Genomic DNA, 19,121 nt, shown 5'->3' on the forward strand with positions numbered 1-19,121 from the left:
TCATCAGGGTACTGACCTTTTGACAGGAAGTTGGCAAAGCAAAAAGAGGAAGAGAGAGTTCTGCCCCGGGCTTTTGAATGGGGGAAGTGCCAGGACCTGAAATGTTTCTTACAACAGGCTCTGACATCTGCAACCACAGAAGAGTTTGAATTTGTTTAATCAAGATGGTAAAGTTAAAAAGTCCAACAGAAAGTTTACCTTTATTGGTGTTTGATTCCTCAGTAATAATGTATCCTGTGTGTGTTTTTAAAGAAGTGCTGGAGAAACACAAAGACTGCATTAAAAGCAGTATCACACATGTAAGAGGAAATTATGTCAGCATGCAAATCCTATTCATGAAAGCTCTCACAAACCTCAGTGTATGACCCTTCACTCTTCGTCTCTATGCCATCTCTCTGTCTACTGAAGCAGGAACATCATAGATGAGGACAGGAAGTACTACTTTGATGTTATCCAGGTCATTCAGGCTGTGACAACTTGTTTGTTTTAGTTTGAAGGTATATATATTTTTAATTTTTGGGAGCCCTAATGAAACCAAGTGAAACAAACTTGGACTTTCAACCGTGGTCATCGAGCACTTCTTGGCCTGATGGATGGAAATGTTTTCACTCTGACCTGCTCTTTGGAAGGGAGGGTTCAGCTCCCAGAAGACAGGAGTGGAGATATAATACAGCTTCTGACATGCTCCATCTGTTGAGGATGACTCTTGTGACTTTGGTCTGACCCATGTTAAATACCACATCATGTCAAGTAAGCCGGAAACAGCACAGGGTCAAAGACGACGGTCAGGCCCTGCATGTAGAGACATTAGTTACATCAGATTTAGCTGGAGAGGTTAAAGATTAACTAGATCAACTGAGCAGACCGTGTTCACAGAACAGCTTTGTCAGATATTAATCTCCATGATAGCTTTGCTCTCTCACTCCTGTGTATTTGTTCAGTTATGTCTTCAGACTTAAATAGAACGTGAGTTCAGTTTTCAGCATTTCGAGGACTATTCGATACATCCCCCAATATGAGGATTGACCTCTTTAGTGCTGCTGAAGCAGCTATTCTTCTACAAATGAAAGAGATAATCTGCAAGGCCAAATGGAAGCTCGCTCTTAAAAAGACACAGTACTTAATATGCACTAAGAGAAGCATCTGGACCACAGACAAGTGGACGGTTGTTGAGTAATGCTGCTTTGTGTGTGCATGTGCAAAGGCTGCAGGATAGATGCACATTTCAAACTATTACTGAACAGTTTTAGTGTAATTAGTAACCAGATGACACATGGCAGCAGAAATCTGTCTTGAGCAACACCACAACTGTGCAAAAGAAAGAAATATCTACCATGGCTTTTATGTAGACAAGATTTAAGTGCAGCCAAGTGGAAAATCATGACCTGTGTGTGTTTTTAAGAATCTTCAGAAATTTAAATGCATTGTTTCCTCTTGGTTTTTAAAAACCACTAAACTTTTTTTTTTTTCCTGTGGGAAATTCCTACATCCATCAAAGTCCTTAATTATAGTTCTGTATAAAAACTGCTAACTTTAGGGAAACTCTCCCCACAAAGTTTCCTGGAGATGTTCTCAGCTTGTACTTTATCATCCAAATTCCCCAACCACTGGCTCTAAAGACGTTCCCTTTCAGTCTTGTTTTATTCTTGCACTTTTTGTATTTTTCTTGAGTACTCTCTTTACAGCATTAAAATGGTCTCATAAGGGCTTTACTGGCTAAACAGGAAACAAAGACAAGCAACTTGCAAACAGACTGCTGAAACACACAAAGTTAAAAGTGTCAAACAGGAAAGCATGAGGAAATAGTTTGGAGTTGCTACACTAGCACCAACCCCCTCTGTGTGCCTGTCAGTCAGCTGTTATCAATGCACTGTGACCCCCACATTGGTTTGTCTATATCTGGGTGACTCAGGAAGCAGCGAGGAAGACATGGGTGTGTCTGTGCCTCATAGATATCTGGCGAGTGTCCCTCTGCTGGAAGATCACAGCTCAAACACTGTCCAGAGCCCAAACAGAGAGACAGGGCAGCTGACAAAGATGTGTAGCCCAGCAGAGGAACAGGCAGTGCAGAACTGGGGTCTGTTTTTACAGCCTTCTGTTATGATGATAGCAAAAAAAAGGAGTAGAGAGGCTATACAAGGTGAATACATAAAAAGAATTTTGTGAGGTGAGTTCAACACACAGAAATAGCTACATTAACATAGAGACAGTCTGGAAACCAGCAGGTTTTTGATATCAAACTGTGATACATTGTGTATAGTTTGAGTTCACAGCACTGCTGGGAGCTCTTTGAAGCTGTATTTAAAATTGGCTCAGTGTTTCTTTAAGCTAAAACCTACAAGCTGTTGTCGGGCACATTATTTGCAGGTGTAGCATAAAATATACTTTATTCGCCATCCTAAATGTGTGTCCCAACATGCTAACATTTACAGAAGCTGTATAGAAGCTACTTTGGTTAAGCCGGTTTTGGCATTCGCCTCATCGATGAAATATTTAATAACAAATGCCTGATAAAACCTGCTGGTGGCACCACAAGAACTTTTAGGGAACAGTCAGTGAATTTAGCATCAATCCACAAGAAACCATGATTGTCTGAATAAAACTCGATAGGAAACTGTCTCACATGCTAAATTGCACTTCGTAGTTTGGCCTAACATCTGTCAGTTTCTTTGGAACCAAACTAAAAGTGCTACAATACCTTTTTTAGTATGCTGAACAAATACTTTTTACATTTTTTATTACAAACTGTCTTTTTGTATGACCTAGTCTTTCAAGGTAACCAGATTGGAGTTGCGTGTGTGGGTTCCTTCCACCATTAACACAACCACTCATTATATTTGAACTGTGATGGTGTTTAACTGCTAAAAAGTCAGACTCAAAAGGTAATTTTCATCTTCTCCTTGAAGTGAGGACACTGAATTTGCCAATCAATTTGGTTTGAGCTCCTTGGTGAGCCAAACTTGATTATTTGTATTTACCCCAAAGCATCACACTGTAACCATTGAAGATGTGGTAATGCAGCTGACTGAAGCAAAATGCTTCATCTTTTCCAAAATAATCTTATTTGCTCTACTAAAATACCATAGGACCAAAAATAGGGCTAATGTTTAAAGATTGAGGTATCAACCGTTAAGTAGATCAATCTTGAAGTTTGTATGAGCATTGAAAACTAGACAACTTGAAACAAAAGTGTGACTTTAAAAGTTTGTACTCTAAGGTTAGACCTTGTTCACTGTCAGTCACTAAACCCAAAGAAGTTTTAGTATACTATTGCTAAAAGGAGTGAAAAACAGGGCCGTACTATTCATGAAAAGACTTCTCAGCTCCAGTAACTTCCAAACACAGAGCAGGGTGGTTCAGTGTTTGACTCTGAATCAGCTTTTTTCACATCTTGCCCTTTCAGACAGTCTGAGACGGAGGTGACGGGGGTGTTGCACCTGTTGTGAAAGGAAGCCCGCTGCAGCAACAGCGGGGGAGGAGGATGCTCATTCTCTTTCTCTCTGTTCCCTGCAGCTGATTGATGCTGGCAGCCTTTTACCTTTCAGTTTACCGGCACAGTACAGGCTCAGCTTTGTCACAGGGAGCTGAACCAATCTCCGGCCTGCTGCTGGGCGCTGAGAGCAGCTCAGCAGAGACTGGCATTTACACCCACCCTCTACCCAGCAAACCCACACAGAGAGAGATGAGGAGAGAACTTGAAAGTCAGAAACACAGAGGCTGAGTCCTTGGAGAAGACCGATAACATGGTTGCTGGACGATCAAAGATTTAAATTTGACTGCAGACTAATAATAGCGATGAATGTACTGTTGGCTGAGAGCACAACTCCAAAGGCTGAGGTGTTTCAAAACATAAAGTTGGATTGAAATGCAGCATCATTTTCCAAGAGGTCCTGGAGTTACTTTCTGCAGAAAAAAAATGTATTTGACTCTTGATCAAAAGTCAGTCATTAAATTCATGATAGATCTTTAAAGGAAAGGGGGGTGTTATTAGGTTTTTGCCAGCACCACTTTTGCTATTCAAAAACAATATCCCTGTAAAAGGGTTAATCAGAGTCAAGACTGACTCATTGTCATAGAAAAAAAGAAGTAGATGAAAACTTCATCTGTATACATCTACTGCCTTTCTGTGTCACAGAGATCTGAACATGTAACTCCATCTATGAGACTGACTTTTTTGCAGCTTTAACGCTGCAGTGAGTAATAACACTAGGCTGTACTGGAGGCCTATTGATAGCTTTGTGATGCAAGCTTGTCAAATCTCTGTTTTTCTTTTGTCGAGTGTTGAATCAGTGGGCTTTCAGCCACAAGAAATGGCAGAGCAGCTTCAGAACAAAAGCTTGTGTTCATGTTTGTGTGTCTTGTCTCATTGCAGGATTTAACTGTAGGACATGAAACAGAGACTCTATAAAGGCTGTCATAGAGTCTCCTCTCACACTAGGATGTAAGTCTTAGCAGGATTTATTATTGCTTTCGTTTCTTACTTCTTTATCTCAGCTTAAGGTTATATTTTACTTACACTCATATACAACATATGCACACTCAAAACAAACTAAGAACAGCAGTTCATGAGTAAAATGTCATGCTTGTGTATCACTATTTGTAACTAAAGTTAAAACTTAAAGCTGCAATCCCTCATGACCATAACACAACTGTCAGATAGTAAACCTGAATGATGCTGCAGTTCGAGAGATAACCGCATCAAATTGCTTCAGACCAGTGCCACAACTCAAGAGCGTAGCCGGGCTTTCACATGATGGATTGAGGAACAGCATTGTCAGTGCCTCTGCCAGACTGCTGCTGTGTGAGAGGATTTCTGAAAGAGGAAGTCTGTTTTCTTGTGAGAGTGCTGGCTGAGTTTGAATACACTGTGGAGGTCATCTATTACCATCTTTATTATGATTTCCACTCTGATGGATCACAAAAGTATCATTACTTTGTGGAAGTTAACCACAGTTCATAGAACCGTTAATGATTCAAGAGCTGCATGGACACTTTATGGTTTCACTGCTTGGAAAAACAAACACCTAGATGAGCTACTGATGTGTTTAAAGGGGAGCAAACATTAATGGTTTGCCCAGAAGTTTGCGTGCAATGGTCTGTTATACAATATGTACACATTTCGTTAGCAGGAGATGGCTGTTAAACAATTTTATTCAAACACTGAAGTGTTTGCTTTGATAATAAGATAATGGGAGAGGACACAGAGTTCTCAAAAAAAGCCTATGCTTTCAGCCAGTAAGATAACTTGAGTGAAGAATGATTTGTAAATACTTGTTACAAAAGCTGAATTAAATGTGAGTGTAACCTTTCATAATAAATAAAGTGAAGGTACAGTAGATGCTCAGACTTGGAGGACGTCTCCTTATTTCAATCGAAAGCAAACAGACTTGCATTAAACAGAATCATGTGATGTGATCAAAAGTATAGGAACAAAAGAGTAACTGGACCTTGAGTCGGGATTGTTTTGTCCACCAATATTTCTATGTTCAGGAATAAACAGTTAAGTTCTGCTAAAGAGCTCCAGAACACTGGATCTGAAAACACTACTTTGAAAAAAATTAGTACCTCTGATGCTGCTTTTAGTTGATTTGAAATGAGTGTGCTCCTATTGATTGTTCTCAAAGTTTTATTTTCATAATACTTTGTACTCTGTTGTTTCATGATCTGCTTTGTCACTCTGAGATTTGCTATGGTTGTAAAATGTATTGTAAATGTTGTGTGGTATGTCATTATTTACTTATTCAGAGTCTGTCCACAACTTTGTGTATTATAGGAAAAATCTAAATCATTAGTTTGGAGAGTATTGAGGTTAAGAGCTTCTTGTGATAATGGGTGTGACCTTTTTTTAGCTGTTTGGTTAGCGGCGAGTTGCCTCAACTCTGCCTCTTTGCCTAAAGTTGCGTTGGCCGGGAGTTGGTTGGGGTTAGTATCTCCAATATGGCTACCACCATTGCTAGGCTTCTGAACACCTCTTCAGAAACCAACAGGTGATGTCACTGAGGCTTCTCTTTTAATTACATTAATACTGATGGAGTTTCCTTGGCTTACAATAGAAAGTGTTCAGTCTTCAGTGTTAACTGGAGGAACTGTGGTTTGTAACACTTCTGCATTGGCTTCCTTTTTTATTACTATAGGTTGCTACTTGATTTTAGCCCTGATCTGGCCAACTGATAGCATCAGGTATAACGAAATGGACCAGCATTAATGTATTATACAAACAGTTATGGCTGTTTCATGCCATATGCCATGATAAAAAAGTTGAACTTGCAACATTGTTATTAACATCTCAGAGGACAGGCAGGCAACTTGGGGTACTGCTAGTCGAGCTGTTTCATGTTTCATGTTGAGGGTAAGCCTTAACAAGGTGACATATCTTCTGAAATAAAATAAAATAAGATAAAATCCTGAGGCCTTCAGATGAAACCGATTACATATTGAAGGCTTGATTTAAAAGTCAAATTAGTTTCACCAATATTCATGCACATGTTCCACAACTCAGCTTTTGCTCTTTTAGCACTTGAAGAAATCCTGCAGAATTAGGTATTCATAAATATAAATACAACAGCATAACTGCAGTCTCTATTGCAGGCTGTGCTTTGCTGTCAATGGTACACTTGAAGAACAAGAAATGAAAAGAAATGTTCTTACATTTAGCTGAGGGGCGTCATCTTCTATTTTCTGCTCTCACACCTGATCCAAAGAGGGAAAAATGCAGCTTGAATCAATTATCCCTGTGCTGTTCTCTCTCTGTAAACACTGTGAATCTGACTATATATCAGAATAGCTTAAAGAAATTAACAGCGCTGAAGACGTGTAGGTCACAGTGAGCTGTAAGCAGAGGCTGTGCAAGAAAGTGTGAAAGATTTAGCACATTGAGGCTGTTCTGAAAAAAAGCCAGCACGTCTGTGTTATCTCCAACTCTGCAAATTGGCTAATTTGGCTCTCTTTATCTGCCCCCCTCCTGCGCTCAGCATGCCATTTCATGTGTGTGTGTGTGTTTGTATATCTCTGTATGTGTGCACATCTTCAGCGTTTGGGGGAGAGTTTTCTAACAGAGAAAAATAATAGCATACATGGAGTGAAATGTGCTTCGGAGGTGTTTTTGTCACCAAGGACACGGTCTTCAGTCACACAATGAGGTCTGTGTTAGATAGGGCTGTTTGGCAGAGATACTTGTCAGTGCTTCAAAGGGACCAAAAAAGGACATTTTAATTTAATAAAGCATTTTGGCGTTCTTTCAGCAACATTTGTCCAATTGTTTGATGTGTTTTTAGTCTGAAGCAGAATATGTAACGTGTCTGAGGACATCCTTGCCCGTCAGAGCTGTTGAAAGGTTTCACCCACGCTATTCTTGAAAATTACCCATGCATAGTAAGACACAAAAACGACCTATGTATCTGATTTTGCTGATGACAGCAGGCACTGCACGTCCTGTTTCTGATGAACACGCTGGAGGAAGAGTTGTGGTCGATCCTTCCTATTTCCTGACCAGATGGCAGAATCAGCTGACAGCAGATACCAGGTCTCTGCCTATCTTTGAAGCTCTCACCAAGCTCACTGATGGCAGAAATGTGTGTGGGTGGTTGGTGTTTGGCTTTTTTGTGTGTTTGTAAGATGTCTTCGTGTGATATTGAAAAAGAATCCCACGTAATATATTTTACAGTACGAGCTTGGTGCTTAAGAAATATGATGAATAAATGATTCACTCTGCAGCTCTTTCTTCCTTTTTTAACACATCCAAGTGCTCTCTAGCACAGCCCACACAAAACCTTATTTTGTATTAGACTTGATCCAGGGATAGCATGGATTTGTGCCCTAGGATCCCACAAGGGAACAGACATTTGATTACTGTACTTGTCAGCCAAAGAGAAACCCCCACCACCACCACCTCCTCCTCCTTTTTCCCATCCTGCCCAGGGGAGATAACAGAGCTCCTCTGTGTTGAAGAGAGGAACATTTATGCGCTGTGCCTGATCCCTAACCAAACTGCTGCTGGTCATCGTTAATTATAAATTTAGCTGTGACTGGACAGCCAAATCTCCTACTAAGAAGTATCAGAGAAAGGGAGGTGGAAATATATAAAACTCAGAGTGCATTACTCTTCTGGGTGGAGTGAAGTGAATAATACAATGTGTGTGGAAATTGGCAAAATCCAAAGGGGATTTTGAAACAGAACAAGCCTCCTACAGTTTGTGCGTTTGAGGGTTTTGGAACCATGACTGATGTTATTTTTACCAGAAGCCATGGCTTGATAGCAAATTTAGTTTCTCTTAGTCTTCTCAATTCAGTGAAAATGTACCATTTACTGACAGAAACAATGTGTTGTGACTGCTGCTCACATTCTTGTCAAACATTGCTTTCAGGGCGGGTTGGTTTTTATCTTGTAAAAATATCCAAAAGTGAAGTTGGAGTAGCAGAAGGCTCAAGGGGAAATCCCCTTCTATTCTTGTCATTGAAATGTTAAAAATACAAAGTTTTTTTTGTCATGGATTTTAAACATGCCCATTTTTGGCAAATAAGCACAGGAAACCATGAGAACACTCAAGTGAGCTCAAGAGAACAATGCAGTGTATAATGTTAGTCAAAGTCACACTTTATTTGCTGCTGCCCTGCAAAGAGAACAACCACAGAGGTCACAAGTTGCACTCAATAACATTACATGCCAAAAGTCTGAATAAGTAATTGTCAAAGCAGTGAAATTCTGTGTGTCTGCTAATCAAATTGAACAAATTCAAGGTTTACACAAAGAATCAACTTGGTGTCTTCATTATCCACGGTTACTTTGGAAGAATGTAGTTTAATAACAGACCTAATATAAGGCTATTTACAGTACATATCTGAGTTAATGAAAATAGAAAAACAGCTCAGTTAAGATAAACAAACTAGCAGGTCTGTCAACCTGACAACCTTTTAATGACATTAACTTTAACCTTCTTTGTGAAAGCAGTTAAGAGCCACAGCAATAGAATAAACTCAGTAACACACCCAGAGAAACATCCATACTGTAGTTGTCTGACCAATGAGATTAATGCTCATAGTTGGATGAAGTCTTTCCCGTGTTAAATTTGGGGATGAATGGCAGAAATCTGTATTCCCAAACTGCATAGAGCAAAAAGTGACCAACAACACTACAACAAAACCTGGCAGTTGATGAATTGGTGGTGCATGAGAGGACTCGAGAGGTTTCCTGTCCAACTCTATCGACAGAACACATATTCGGTGTAACTGGTCCACAGTTTGTCCTCCCCCGGGTCGTTACTGCCGTAGGAGCAGGTCCCAGTGGAGTTACAGGCCACCATGTGGAAACCAGCGTCTGACAGCCGGTCAAACGCTTGCTCCAGAAAGTTATACTTGAGGTAATACCTGGCGGTGTATTTATCGGGAGGGCGGTCCGGGTCACGACTCTCATTCAGGGTGTCTCCAAAGACCTCTTTAGCCAGAGATATCTTACTGCACACGGTAATTCTTGCCACCCTGCGGAATTTAGCGTCCGCCTGGATGTCCCTTCCGATGGTGTAGCTGCCTCTGTAACCGATGGTTATGAAGCCGGAGTTGGCCGCCGACCCTGGAGAACGCGGGGTTCGGTCTGAGGAGGAAGAGGAGGTGACAGGGCTGGAGAGCAGTTCAGCCTCCTCTGTCTCCCCGCTGTCATCCGAGCTGTCTTTACTACCAGCTGCCAGGAGTCTCGACAGCTCCGGCAGCTTATAGAAGTCCGCTTCTTTTTGTAGCCTCCTTTTCTCTTTGAAAAATTCGGGCAGGAAAAGCTCCGAGTCTCGCAAGTAGTCCAAAATGTAGCGGAAGAGAAAGCCGTCTCGATCGAAGAAGAAGCGGCCCTTGCTGTCTTTTGGCAGCTCGCCCGGGGAGCTCTGGGTGAACTTGGTCCACAGAAGAGAGTTTGGAACTGCTGTGAGAGTCTCAAGTCGGGTCACATACACCTGGCCACCCACGTTAAGCTCCACTATCTCAGGAAAACTTTGGCTGTGGGTTTGTGCCATGTCTGTGTTTTCTGTGTAAGCCCGTCTGGTGTCCCTGAAGGCTCCCTGACTAGAACTCCTCACAGTACAGAAATGTTTGTATTGGTTTGCTGTGTGGGAGGAGTAAAAAAAGGACGGCCAACACGCAGACTGTTCACTGGAGAGCTCTGTGTAAAAAAGAAAAGCAGCCTTCAGTGGCTCAGTGCAAGCCTGAAACTCCCTGCTCACATCATGAAATGATGGGTGGATCCATCCTCAAATGCATTTAAATTAATTTTTGCAATATTTGGAATCCCATTCTGGACTTTTTCTCTGCATCACAGTCTAAGTGTTGGCTATGTTTTATGACACAACAGCTCCCCAAAACCCCAAACATATACATCAAATCAAATGTCTGTTGAAATGCTACTCTCACTGGTGGTACCATTTCTGACTGGAACCATCACTGCCTTGAAAAAGGTCAAATTTGTATGTTCAGTAAAACTAAATATAACTCTTCCTCTTAATTGAGTTTATGTATTCCAATCCGTGATAACACTTAAAAATGTTCACCAGCGTAGGTCAAACATTCAATCATTTATAGTCATTTATCTCATTTTCACGACATGTTGAAAAGACTTTAGAACTTTTGTGAAGAAGAGTAATGGAAGATGAAAGCAGCTTTGCAAATTGCTTTAAGTCAAGTCTTGTGGCACAAAAAGTCAGTACAACATATTATGTGCCCATCTCCTCTGTCAAGATGATATTTGTGTATCTTTAATTGCCCAGGAGCAGGCAAGCTGTCAGGAGAAGCCTGTGGTGTTATGGCAACCATAGTGACTTTCTATTTATGGTGTTCATGAAGCAGAAAAATATATGTGACACATTGTCAAGGAGGTGGGAGCCAATAAGCAAGTATAGCTCAGAGCTCATGTTTGGAAATAAGTTTGCACAATGAAGCTCAAGATTGTATCATCATCAACAGCAAGTTGTCTTGTGGTAATTAAAAAAGATGTAAAAGCTGACTTTCACCCAAAAAACTAAAATTTAACCAGTGGAGTATAAGTTTACCCGAGAGGAAGAGGTTGTGTAAGGTTTGTGTTTTTCCCCGCAGTGAAAACAGACCAACAGGTCTATAATTAACCAAGAACTCTCTTTAAAAGCAAGATAAAACTGGTCTGATTGATCTGCACTATTTCCACAATTAGAAAAAGGAGTCTGCACCTTCCTTAAAACTCACACAAGTCTTAACCTGGTATTGATTTCTGTAAAACCAAAGGGCTCTTTGATCTGTTTGTGAAGTACAGAGTATTCACTATTCAGTCCCCCCAGCAGTACCTTTGCTCAGAGAACCACTGGAGAGACGTAATTGTGGCCTGTAATCTCAATTTGTTTGATGCATAAGAAGCATCAACCAGCTATGATCCACCTGAACTGTAAAGAAAAATAACAGTAAGATATTAAGATATTCCTCAGAAACTAATAGAGAACAGACATGGACTCTGCAGCTGGAGTCTGCAGCTAGTTTTATCCAGACGATCCTAATCATACTGAATATATTGCAATCTATGTTATAAATATTGTAATCAGTATTGTTATTTTTCAGTTACAGGAAATACAACCGTATCAAAACAAATGAGACTTTATAAAGAAATGCTCAAGTTTCAGGCCAAATCCTGAAAACCACTCTGTGATTAGTTAGCATCTTTCTGGAACATCACCATTTCTTTCACATTACGTGTTACTTATTTTGGATACTGCCCAATGTTTGCTGCTGAAGCACATAAACCTGTTGCTCTCCTTGCACTTGAAGTGAACTCAAATCTATCATTTGTTTGTCCAACTGGTTAGAACTGAATCTGTGGATTACATTGACATCTAGTGGACAATGCCTGATAAAGCAGGTTGCAGGTTCTTAGTGTGTCTCTCTGGAATGAGAGCGCTTCCTGCACTTCTCATTACACCTGAGCCATCCTCCTCAAGACTGCTGGTTAAGTTGCTCTAAAGCAAATTATTTTCTCTGTCATTTCCACACAAACACAAAAAAGCTTTGTTTAGAGAACCATGTAGAGGTTATATATATATATATATATATATATATATATATATATATATATATATATATATATATATACTTTTGCTATTACCTTCAAGTGATATATATTATTTACTCTGTTTGGCTCCACCTAGTGCCCAGCAGACAGGAATACAGCTGGACAGAGAAACGTGACTCATTAGACACACATTTGACAGACGACAGAGAAAATTGTGTCTAAAGTTAGCAGCACTTAGTTAAGGTTAAAGTTAAAGCAAAGTATGGTTAGATAAACTGCTTCTTAAACCTTTAAATGCTGTGAATTAGTATGACTTTGCTTTTCAGCACTTGATGTGTTTTTTTTTTTTTACAAGATGTTATCTGCTGTTGGGTGGTGCACGATAAAAAAATAAATAAAAAAATCTCTCACTGAGAGATCACATGACCACCTGTGATGACATAAGGTGGTCCCTGATGTGACATCCAGCCAAACACTGTCACTCTGCAGTGTGCTGAAGTGTGACCCCCTCAGCACACTCTCCGAGCTCCCTGCAGCGGGCGACCATCATCCACACAAACTGTCTCCTCCCTCCTCACCCTCACTCTCACCCTGCTCCTCTCCAGTGCTCCTGTTTGACACACAGACAGAGACAAGAAGCAGAGATACTCTGTTTTTCTCTGTCAACACCCCTCTCCAGTGTTTGAGTTCCTGATTTTGATTTTTATGAACTTTCACTTTATTAGTGCTTCTGTTGTGAAGGTGAGGGGGTGGGATTTTGAATTCAGGCAGCAAAATAGCAACAAAAATACAGACTGCAACATTGCCTTGTGCAGGTCAATTTGAGCATGAAGGGTTTTTGTGGGCCCTCCAGATAAACACATCAGAAAAAAGTTGATGAACTATGATATTTGACAATAAAATCATTCCATTCCACCTAAATCATTGCATGTCCTCTTTCATAAATCTACCAAATAATTTGAACATCACACCAGCTGACTGTGTAAATGCATCTATGGGCCTTATTAGTGAATGGGATGTTACATATAAAAATCTCACTTTGTCAATTATCTGTCAAAATTTCTTGAAAACTAAAGATATCTACCACTTTATTCAGATCTCTGAAAAATACTCAACCAATTTCACTTACCAGTGTGTTATTGTATCCCTCAGATGTCTGGTGCTAAGCATAAACTTCTGTGGATTTTGTTAAATGGCCCGAAGCAAGCCGTGGACGATTACCCCAAATTCCTCCCATTATTTGTTTAGTTTTACAGCCATCCAGTAAGTTAACTACACTTCCAACTGAGCTGCTGGAAGTTATGTGTTGTCCCTTCTGGCAGAAAGAAATGCAGCTCATCATAAATACAGCTTTGTAACCACTGTGGTTAACACACACATAAATATCCTGTCATCTATTTCAAGAGTATTTCTGATCACTTCAAGCACAAGAGTAGCAACACATTAGTCTCATTATGCCCATAAAACAGTTTGTTGGCTTAATTAAAGAGAACAGAGCCATAATTTTTAGGTGAAGTAAAATCTATAGTTAGAACAAGTCAAAATGTTGAAGTGGGGTTGCCAGTTTGGTCAAATCCCGAAAGCTGGCGGCCCATGTTTGACTACAGCCTGTTGCCCTTTACGGTATGTAATTTCCTTCTCTCTCATATCTGTTTCCTTTTCTACCCCCTCAACTGTCATTATAATGAAGGCACAACAGCCCCAGAGTAAGCTTTAAAATGTTAGAAATGACAGCAAAATGATATTTAAGCAAGTTTCTGGGTTTTATTTCAAGCAAAAAATCTTATTAGACTTCATATGAGCCACATTCACCAGACAAGTCCAGAAAAACGCCATATTTAAAAGACAAAAATATGAATAAAATATGCCACACGGGTAAAAAAAAAAAAAAAAAAAAAAAAAAACAAGCTTGGATTTATTTTTTGAAATGTTGAGTTAGTTATTCTGCACCTGTCAGGTGAGTATGGCCAATATTGAAATGTTTTTACATTTGATCCTTATTATTATTATTTGCACTGAGGAACGTCACAGCACTTCCACATGAACTCAGAGCACCTTCTCTCAAACCTGTCCCTTCCTTGTAATGGCACAACCACAGATGAAGTCATCCCTTCCTCATTCGTAAAGAGTAAGATTTAACCTTGTGTGTATGGTATTCACTTAGGAGTGTGTGTTTGTGTATGTTGAATTGTGTATTTTTATGTGTTATTCTAGCCATCTCTGTGTTTCTTCTATCTTAACATGCTTGTTACTTATTTAACAGTGATATTGGCCTCACTTAATATGACTGGATTGGACTTAATTTGTGTGTGCATGCTCAAGCGTGTGCGCGTGTGTGTGTGCGCGTGTGTGTGTGTGTGTGTGTGTGTGTGTGTGTGTGTGTGTGTGTGTGTGTGTGTGTGTGTGTGTGTGTATGTGTGTGTGTGTGTGTGTGTGCGTTTCCATCACCTTCTCTCAGGGTTACGTCTGCACCCTTGTGCTCCTCAATCAGCTCTAATGGATCCTCTGGCTCCGACTCAGCCAGTTCGTGATACTAAAGACACACACACACACACACACACACACACACACACACACACACACACACACACACACACACACACACACACACACACACACACACACACACACACACACACACAGGAATGGGTGGGGCTAGATGTTAGTGATGATCTAAGAGGTAAGAGATTTTCTTGCAGTCTTTGTCCTTTGTTTCCTCTCGAGTCCCTAAAAGCTGCTCCCTCCACAGACATACAATGTCTCACTTAGGTGCCAACGTTATCTGCTGTTCAGATTAGACAAATTCAAGTGACTGATTCTAATTTGCTTCTTAATTCTATTTTAGTGCTGTAAAACGTATGTTTGAGTAATTTTTATAAAACATATTTTTTGTGTTTTTCCACCAACCCCCACCCACCAGCATGTGCGTGTATGTGTCTATGTGAATGGTTCACATGGGTCCTATCCACTCTCCCTCCTCAAGTGACTTCTTCATTCCAAGAGTGAACCAGTCCCCTGGGGGAAATCTGTGTTCATGCGTGTGTGTGAGTGTGTGTGTGTGTGTGTGTGTATGTGTGTGTGTCCTGTCAAATTATTCTCCCCAGTGATTTTCTATGGGTTCTGTCCATCCGGGCCACTTGGAGAAAAGAGACAGGCAGAGGGCTGCCCTCATACGAATAAAGAAACACCAGCACAGATAAAAATGTTAGGTTTGTGTTTCAGAAGTGCTTTAGTTCAATTTTACAACACAGAACACAAAATAAATAAATCTATTTTACACATTACTATGTCATGGTGTTTAACGTATAGAAAACACATTAAGGTCAAATGTGAAAAATACAGGGAGAGAAGTTCTTCTTGAATCTTTTATTTTAAATGTTTTATATGTAAGAAAACATAGATATGGCAGTGAACAGTCTATCATCAGCCCCTGAGTTGGTCATTAATACAGATGTATGTTGCTAAACTCTGTTTTGTGCATTAGTTCGCATTTACTGTAGAGTGTAAACCAAAATTTCTGATAGGTTCAGGAACATTTGACACTTCAGCCATCTGAAAGACTGTTAGACACTTAAAACGTTGTATTTATGACAGAAATGAAAAAGAAAGAGTGTCATCATTTTATTTTCCCACCAATGCCAGACATCTCTAAAGTGTTTTACATGTATTATTTGTTTTCTCAGCACTCTGTTTATAGGTAAGAGCTTTTTAATGTGTGGTGTGAGCAGTCTGGGGTGGGTGGGGCTATAATAACTCTGATGCATATTATTTTTGGAATATCATCCACAGAACTTGATTGCTTCTGCTGCTGTCCTTTGTATTAATATAATGGTTCAGGGTAACATAACATAAAGTATGAAGTACGTGTATGAAGGATGTGTTATTGATTGCTTGTATCAACTGATTATAAAGCCACTAAGACTTTGTTTAATATGCTTGCCTTTAACATATCATCAGTTGAGTAACTTTAATGAACAGTTATTCAAGACAGTATTTGATATGGGCATACAAGTATATTTAATGATCATGGATTTGCATCAATAGTGTCTCTTCTATGCTTTTGCATCGCCAACAATAATGAAAACCTTATCTATGCTAGACCTTTTATATATATATATATATATATATATATATATATATATATATATATATATATATATATATATATATATATATATATATATATATATATATATATATATATATATATATATATATATATATATATATACATACAAACACTTTAATTACTTTGCAAAGAGGAAATTACAGAACAGCAAATGATGGAATAAAGGAATCTGGTAGTGGTACTTAAAACAGTAATGCAAAAAGTAGAAAATGTTCTGCATTATTTTCAATAATCATTAATTTATTTGTATATACATTTAACTAATCATTGAAAAATTTACAGCTAACATTGTACATCCGAAATGAAAAAGGATGGGTTGTTTTTTTGTTTTTTATTTATCATTATTTGATTATCTTAAAGCCAAAGCTTAGTAAATGGTCACAAAATAAATTCTATGTCAAGCTAATCTGGTTTATATCAAATTGTATGTAGAAACTTTAAATTAAGGTCCATTTACTGATCTATTGACTCTCCACACATGCAGGTCTAATGTATCAGTCAGATTTTGACTGATTCAGAGTCTTGTCTTTGAGCACCTAAAGAGCAGTTTGGTTCAGGGCTCTAATTCCTGATTTGTGTCTGCTATTTGTTTTAAATCATCAGGTTTTGCTGATTTCTGAGCAGTGGCTTCATTCCTGTGCCGAGCTCCAGACGGTCTACCTGCTGCCGGCCTGAGTGGAACAAAGCAGCTTCCATAATTAGGTTCTCATGGCTGATTCAATTTCAGCAGTGGCTACATTCATTTCGCTAAAGATGCTCCTCAGCTACTCGGAGAGACTAATGGAGGAGATGGAGAGATATATGGGAAACAATTAGACATGGCATTATCTTATTTTGGTATGTGTCTGTGCTTGTGTATACAAAAAGTGAAATTTTGTCTTATAACATTTACATATTAAGTGTCTTTTTAATGTTTAACTTGGTTTGATGTAATGAAATCGTACTTTCACATTTTCCTTCTGAAACCTACATCACATTCTTTATTTTCCTTTTTCCTCTTCTGCATCCCTTGCTCTCCTCCCATGTTTCAATTAGCTGCCTTGAAATTGAATTATAGGGGACATTACTTAAGAAGGACATAAATAGTGGGCCTGCCGTCATGATGCTGGAACCTCAGATGAGATATGAGCTGTCTTTTCTTGCGCTATCAGAAGAGAAAACAGAAACAATGTCTGATACTCAGATGCTGGATATTATTTTCAAAACACACTTTTACTTTCCCTGGACAAACAAAAAGAAAGATACGGTTCCTGCTTTTATGAAATATTCTGTTCCCTGTTTTTGTAATGCAAGTGCAGAAGTCAAATAAAAAGAAAGGAATAAAAAAAAAACTCTTATTCAAAGATAAGGTTTATGAAATTAAATGCAGCACTTACATTTTCTCGGCACACAATCTCAAATATTGATTGTGCAGACACATTATGGATTTTGGGGTCAGGGATCATTTAACCCTGAGTAAGATGAAAGCTCCCCGTGTTTAAAAGAAGTGGCAATTCCTGGTCTAAATATAAAGCCTATGCCGAACCGTTAAGAAACTGCAGTTTTTCAAGATTCTGTTTGAGGCTGGCTGCAGAAACACCAGAAACCACAAACAGACCAAGACAAAAAAAAAAAAAAAAAAAGCTAATTTCTGCAGCAAAAAAATAAACATGTTTATAACCTGGGTCAAAAAATTGGTTTGGGTCAGAATAGCTCATTTCTCTTTCAGCACACACTGACCTTTTTAAAACTTATTATTTATGAGTCTTACATACTAGTGAGGAGTGCTGTTTACCTAATCCAACCTTTAAGGATGGTGGGTTGACTCCACATTTCCAATATTGTTGGTGTGTATGTATATGTTGGTGAAAGGCTTCAAATCCAGAGGTAAGATGACCTGGGAGGGACTGACTTGAAAAACAAATTGAAGGGAGCAAAGACAAAACATGGATCGTATTTTCATCAGACTATCCTTCAAAACTCAAACTCTTAATCCTGTCTTGTTGAACCTGTGTTACAGTGGCTAAAGTCATGTTCTGATTATAAATCTGAGGATTTGGGAACATCATTTAAAGCAGTAGAAGCATTATAATGCTGCTCTGACACACACAGTACTATAAGAGATGGGTAAACTGATCCCTAAGTCTTAACTTTATGGAGGGCCTCCTTGAATTTAAAATGCAACATGAGTAACTATTTACCCTCTACCATTATGTTGTTAATTTTGAGTCTCAGGGTTACAAAAAAAATAAAAGTTTATCTCATAATAAAAAAATCTTGATTCAAGTCATTTAGTGCAAACTTTAAACCACAAATGGATGATTCCCTGTCACAAAGACATTCCCAGCAAGGAGTGTAATTGAAGAGAGTCACCTTGTTTGAGTCTTCTCTCCAAATATATCCTGATTTGATGTTCGCTGTCGATCTGAAATATCGTCTGCTCCTTGTAATCTCATCTCCTCATGCCCGTGTTGAGAGGAAGTGCTTTGGTGGGACCTTGATTCCTGGACTTCCTCTTTATCTCTCAAGGTTGACCTGAGGAAACAAGTTAGACATCTGGAGCAGATAAAATTCAGCGGAGAATAAATGGTTGAATTTTACATTTTGAAACTGATGGGTTAGAGCCTGGAGTCTGTTGGTTCTTCTTCTGGGAGCTCATTAGGAACTGAAAAAAAAAGAAGGAAGAAAATCTTCAGCCAGGCTGAGGAGGAGAGAATCCATCTGAAGGACAGCTTTGGAAGGGCAGTTGTGGTGAAATAAATGAAAAAGCTCTCATTTAAAGTGGTTATGGGTTAAATACGGTTAATGTGACCTTTCCTAGAAGACAGAAGAACAAATAAATCGAACAGGAAGTCCAAAAAAGCATCAGATATTGATCATTACAAATCCAAACTGGCCAAATATCATGACTCATAGGACATTCTAAAAATATCCAAAAGAAATAATGAATGTGTTTTGGTTTACATCCAAAGGCTCTCTAAGAGAGTCCTGTGCGTAGACCATCCC

General features: G+C 39.2%; 1 protein-coding gene across 1 annotated transcript; it reads right to left on the minus strand.

Moving 5' to 3' along the window:
• Positions 1–8,582: 8,582 nt before the first annotated feature.
• On the minus strand, positions 8,583–10,141 carry LOC141787872 (BTB/POZ domain-containing protein KCTD12-like). The gene has a single exon (XM_074666567.1). It carries the CDS (start codon positions 9,993–9,995, stop codon positions 9,198–9,200), a length of 798 nt encoding a protein of 265 aa, XP_074522668.1. The 5' UTR covers positions 9,996–10,141; the 3' UTR covers positions 8,583–9,197.
• Positions 10,142–19,121: the final 8,980 nt, after the last annotated feature.

Source organism: Halichoeres trimaculatus, unplaced genomic scaffold (genome assembly GCF_033239565.1).
Source record: "Halichoeres trimaculatus isolate MK-OKI-2021-1 unplaced genomic scaffold, fHalTri1.1 fHalTri1_scaffold_3, whole genome shotgun sequence".
Lineage (NCBI taxonomy): Eukaryota > Metazoa > Chordata > Actinopteri > Labriformes > Labridae > Halichoeres > Halichoeres trimaculatus.

Excerpts from the sequence above, each read along its gene's own strand:
- LOC141787872 (XM_074666567.1), bottom strand. The coding sequence starts at position 9,995 with ATGGCACAAACCCACAGCCAAAGTTTTCCTGAGATAGTGGAGCTTAAC.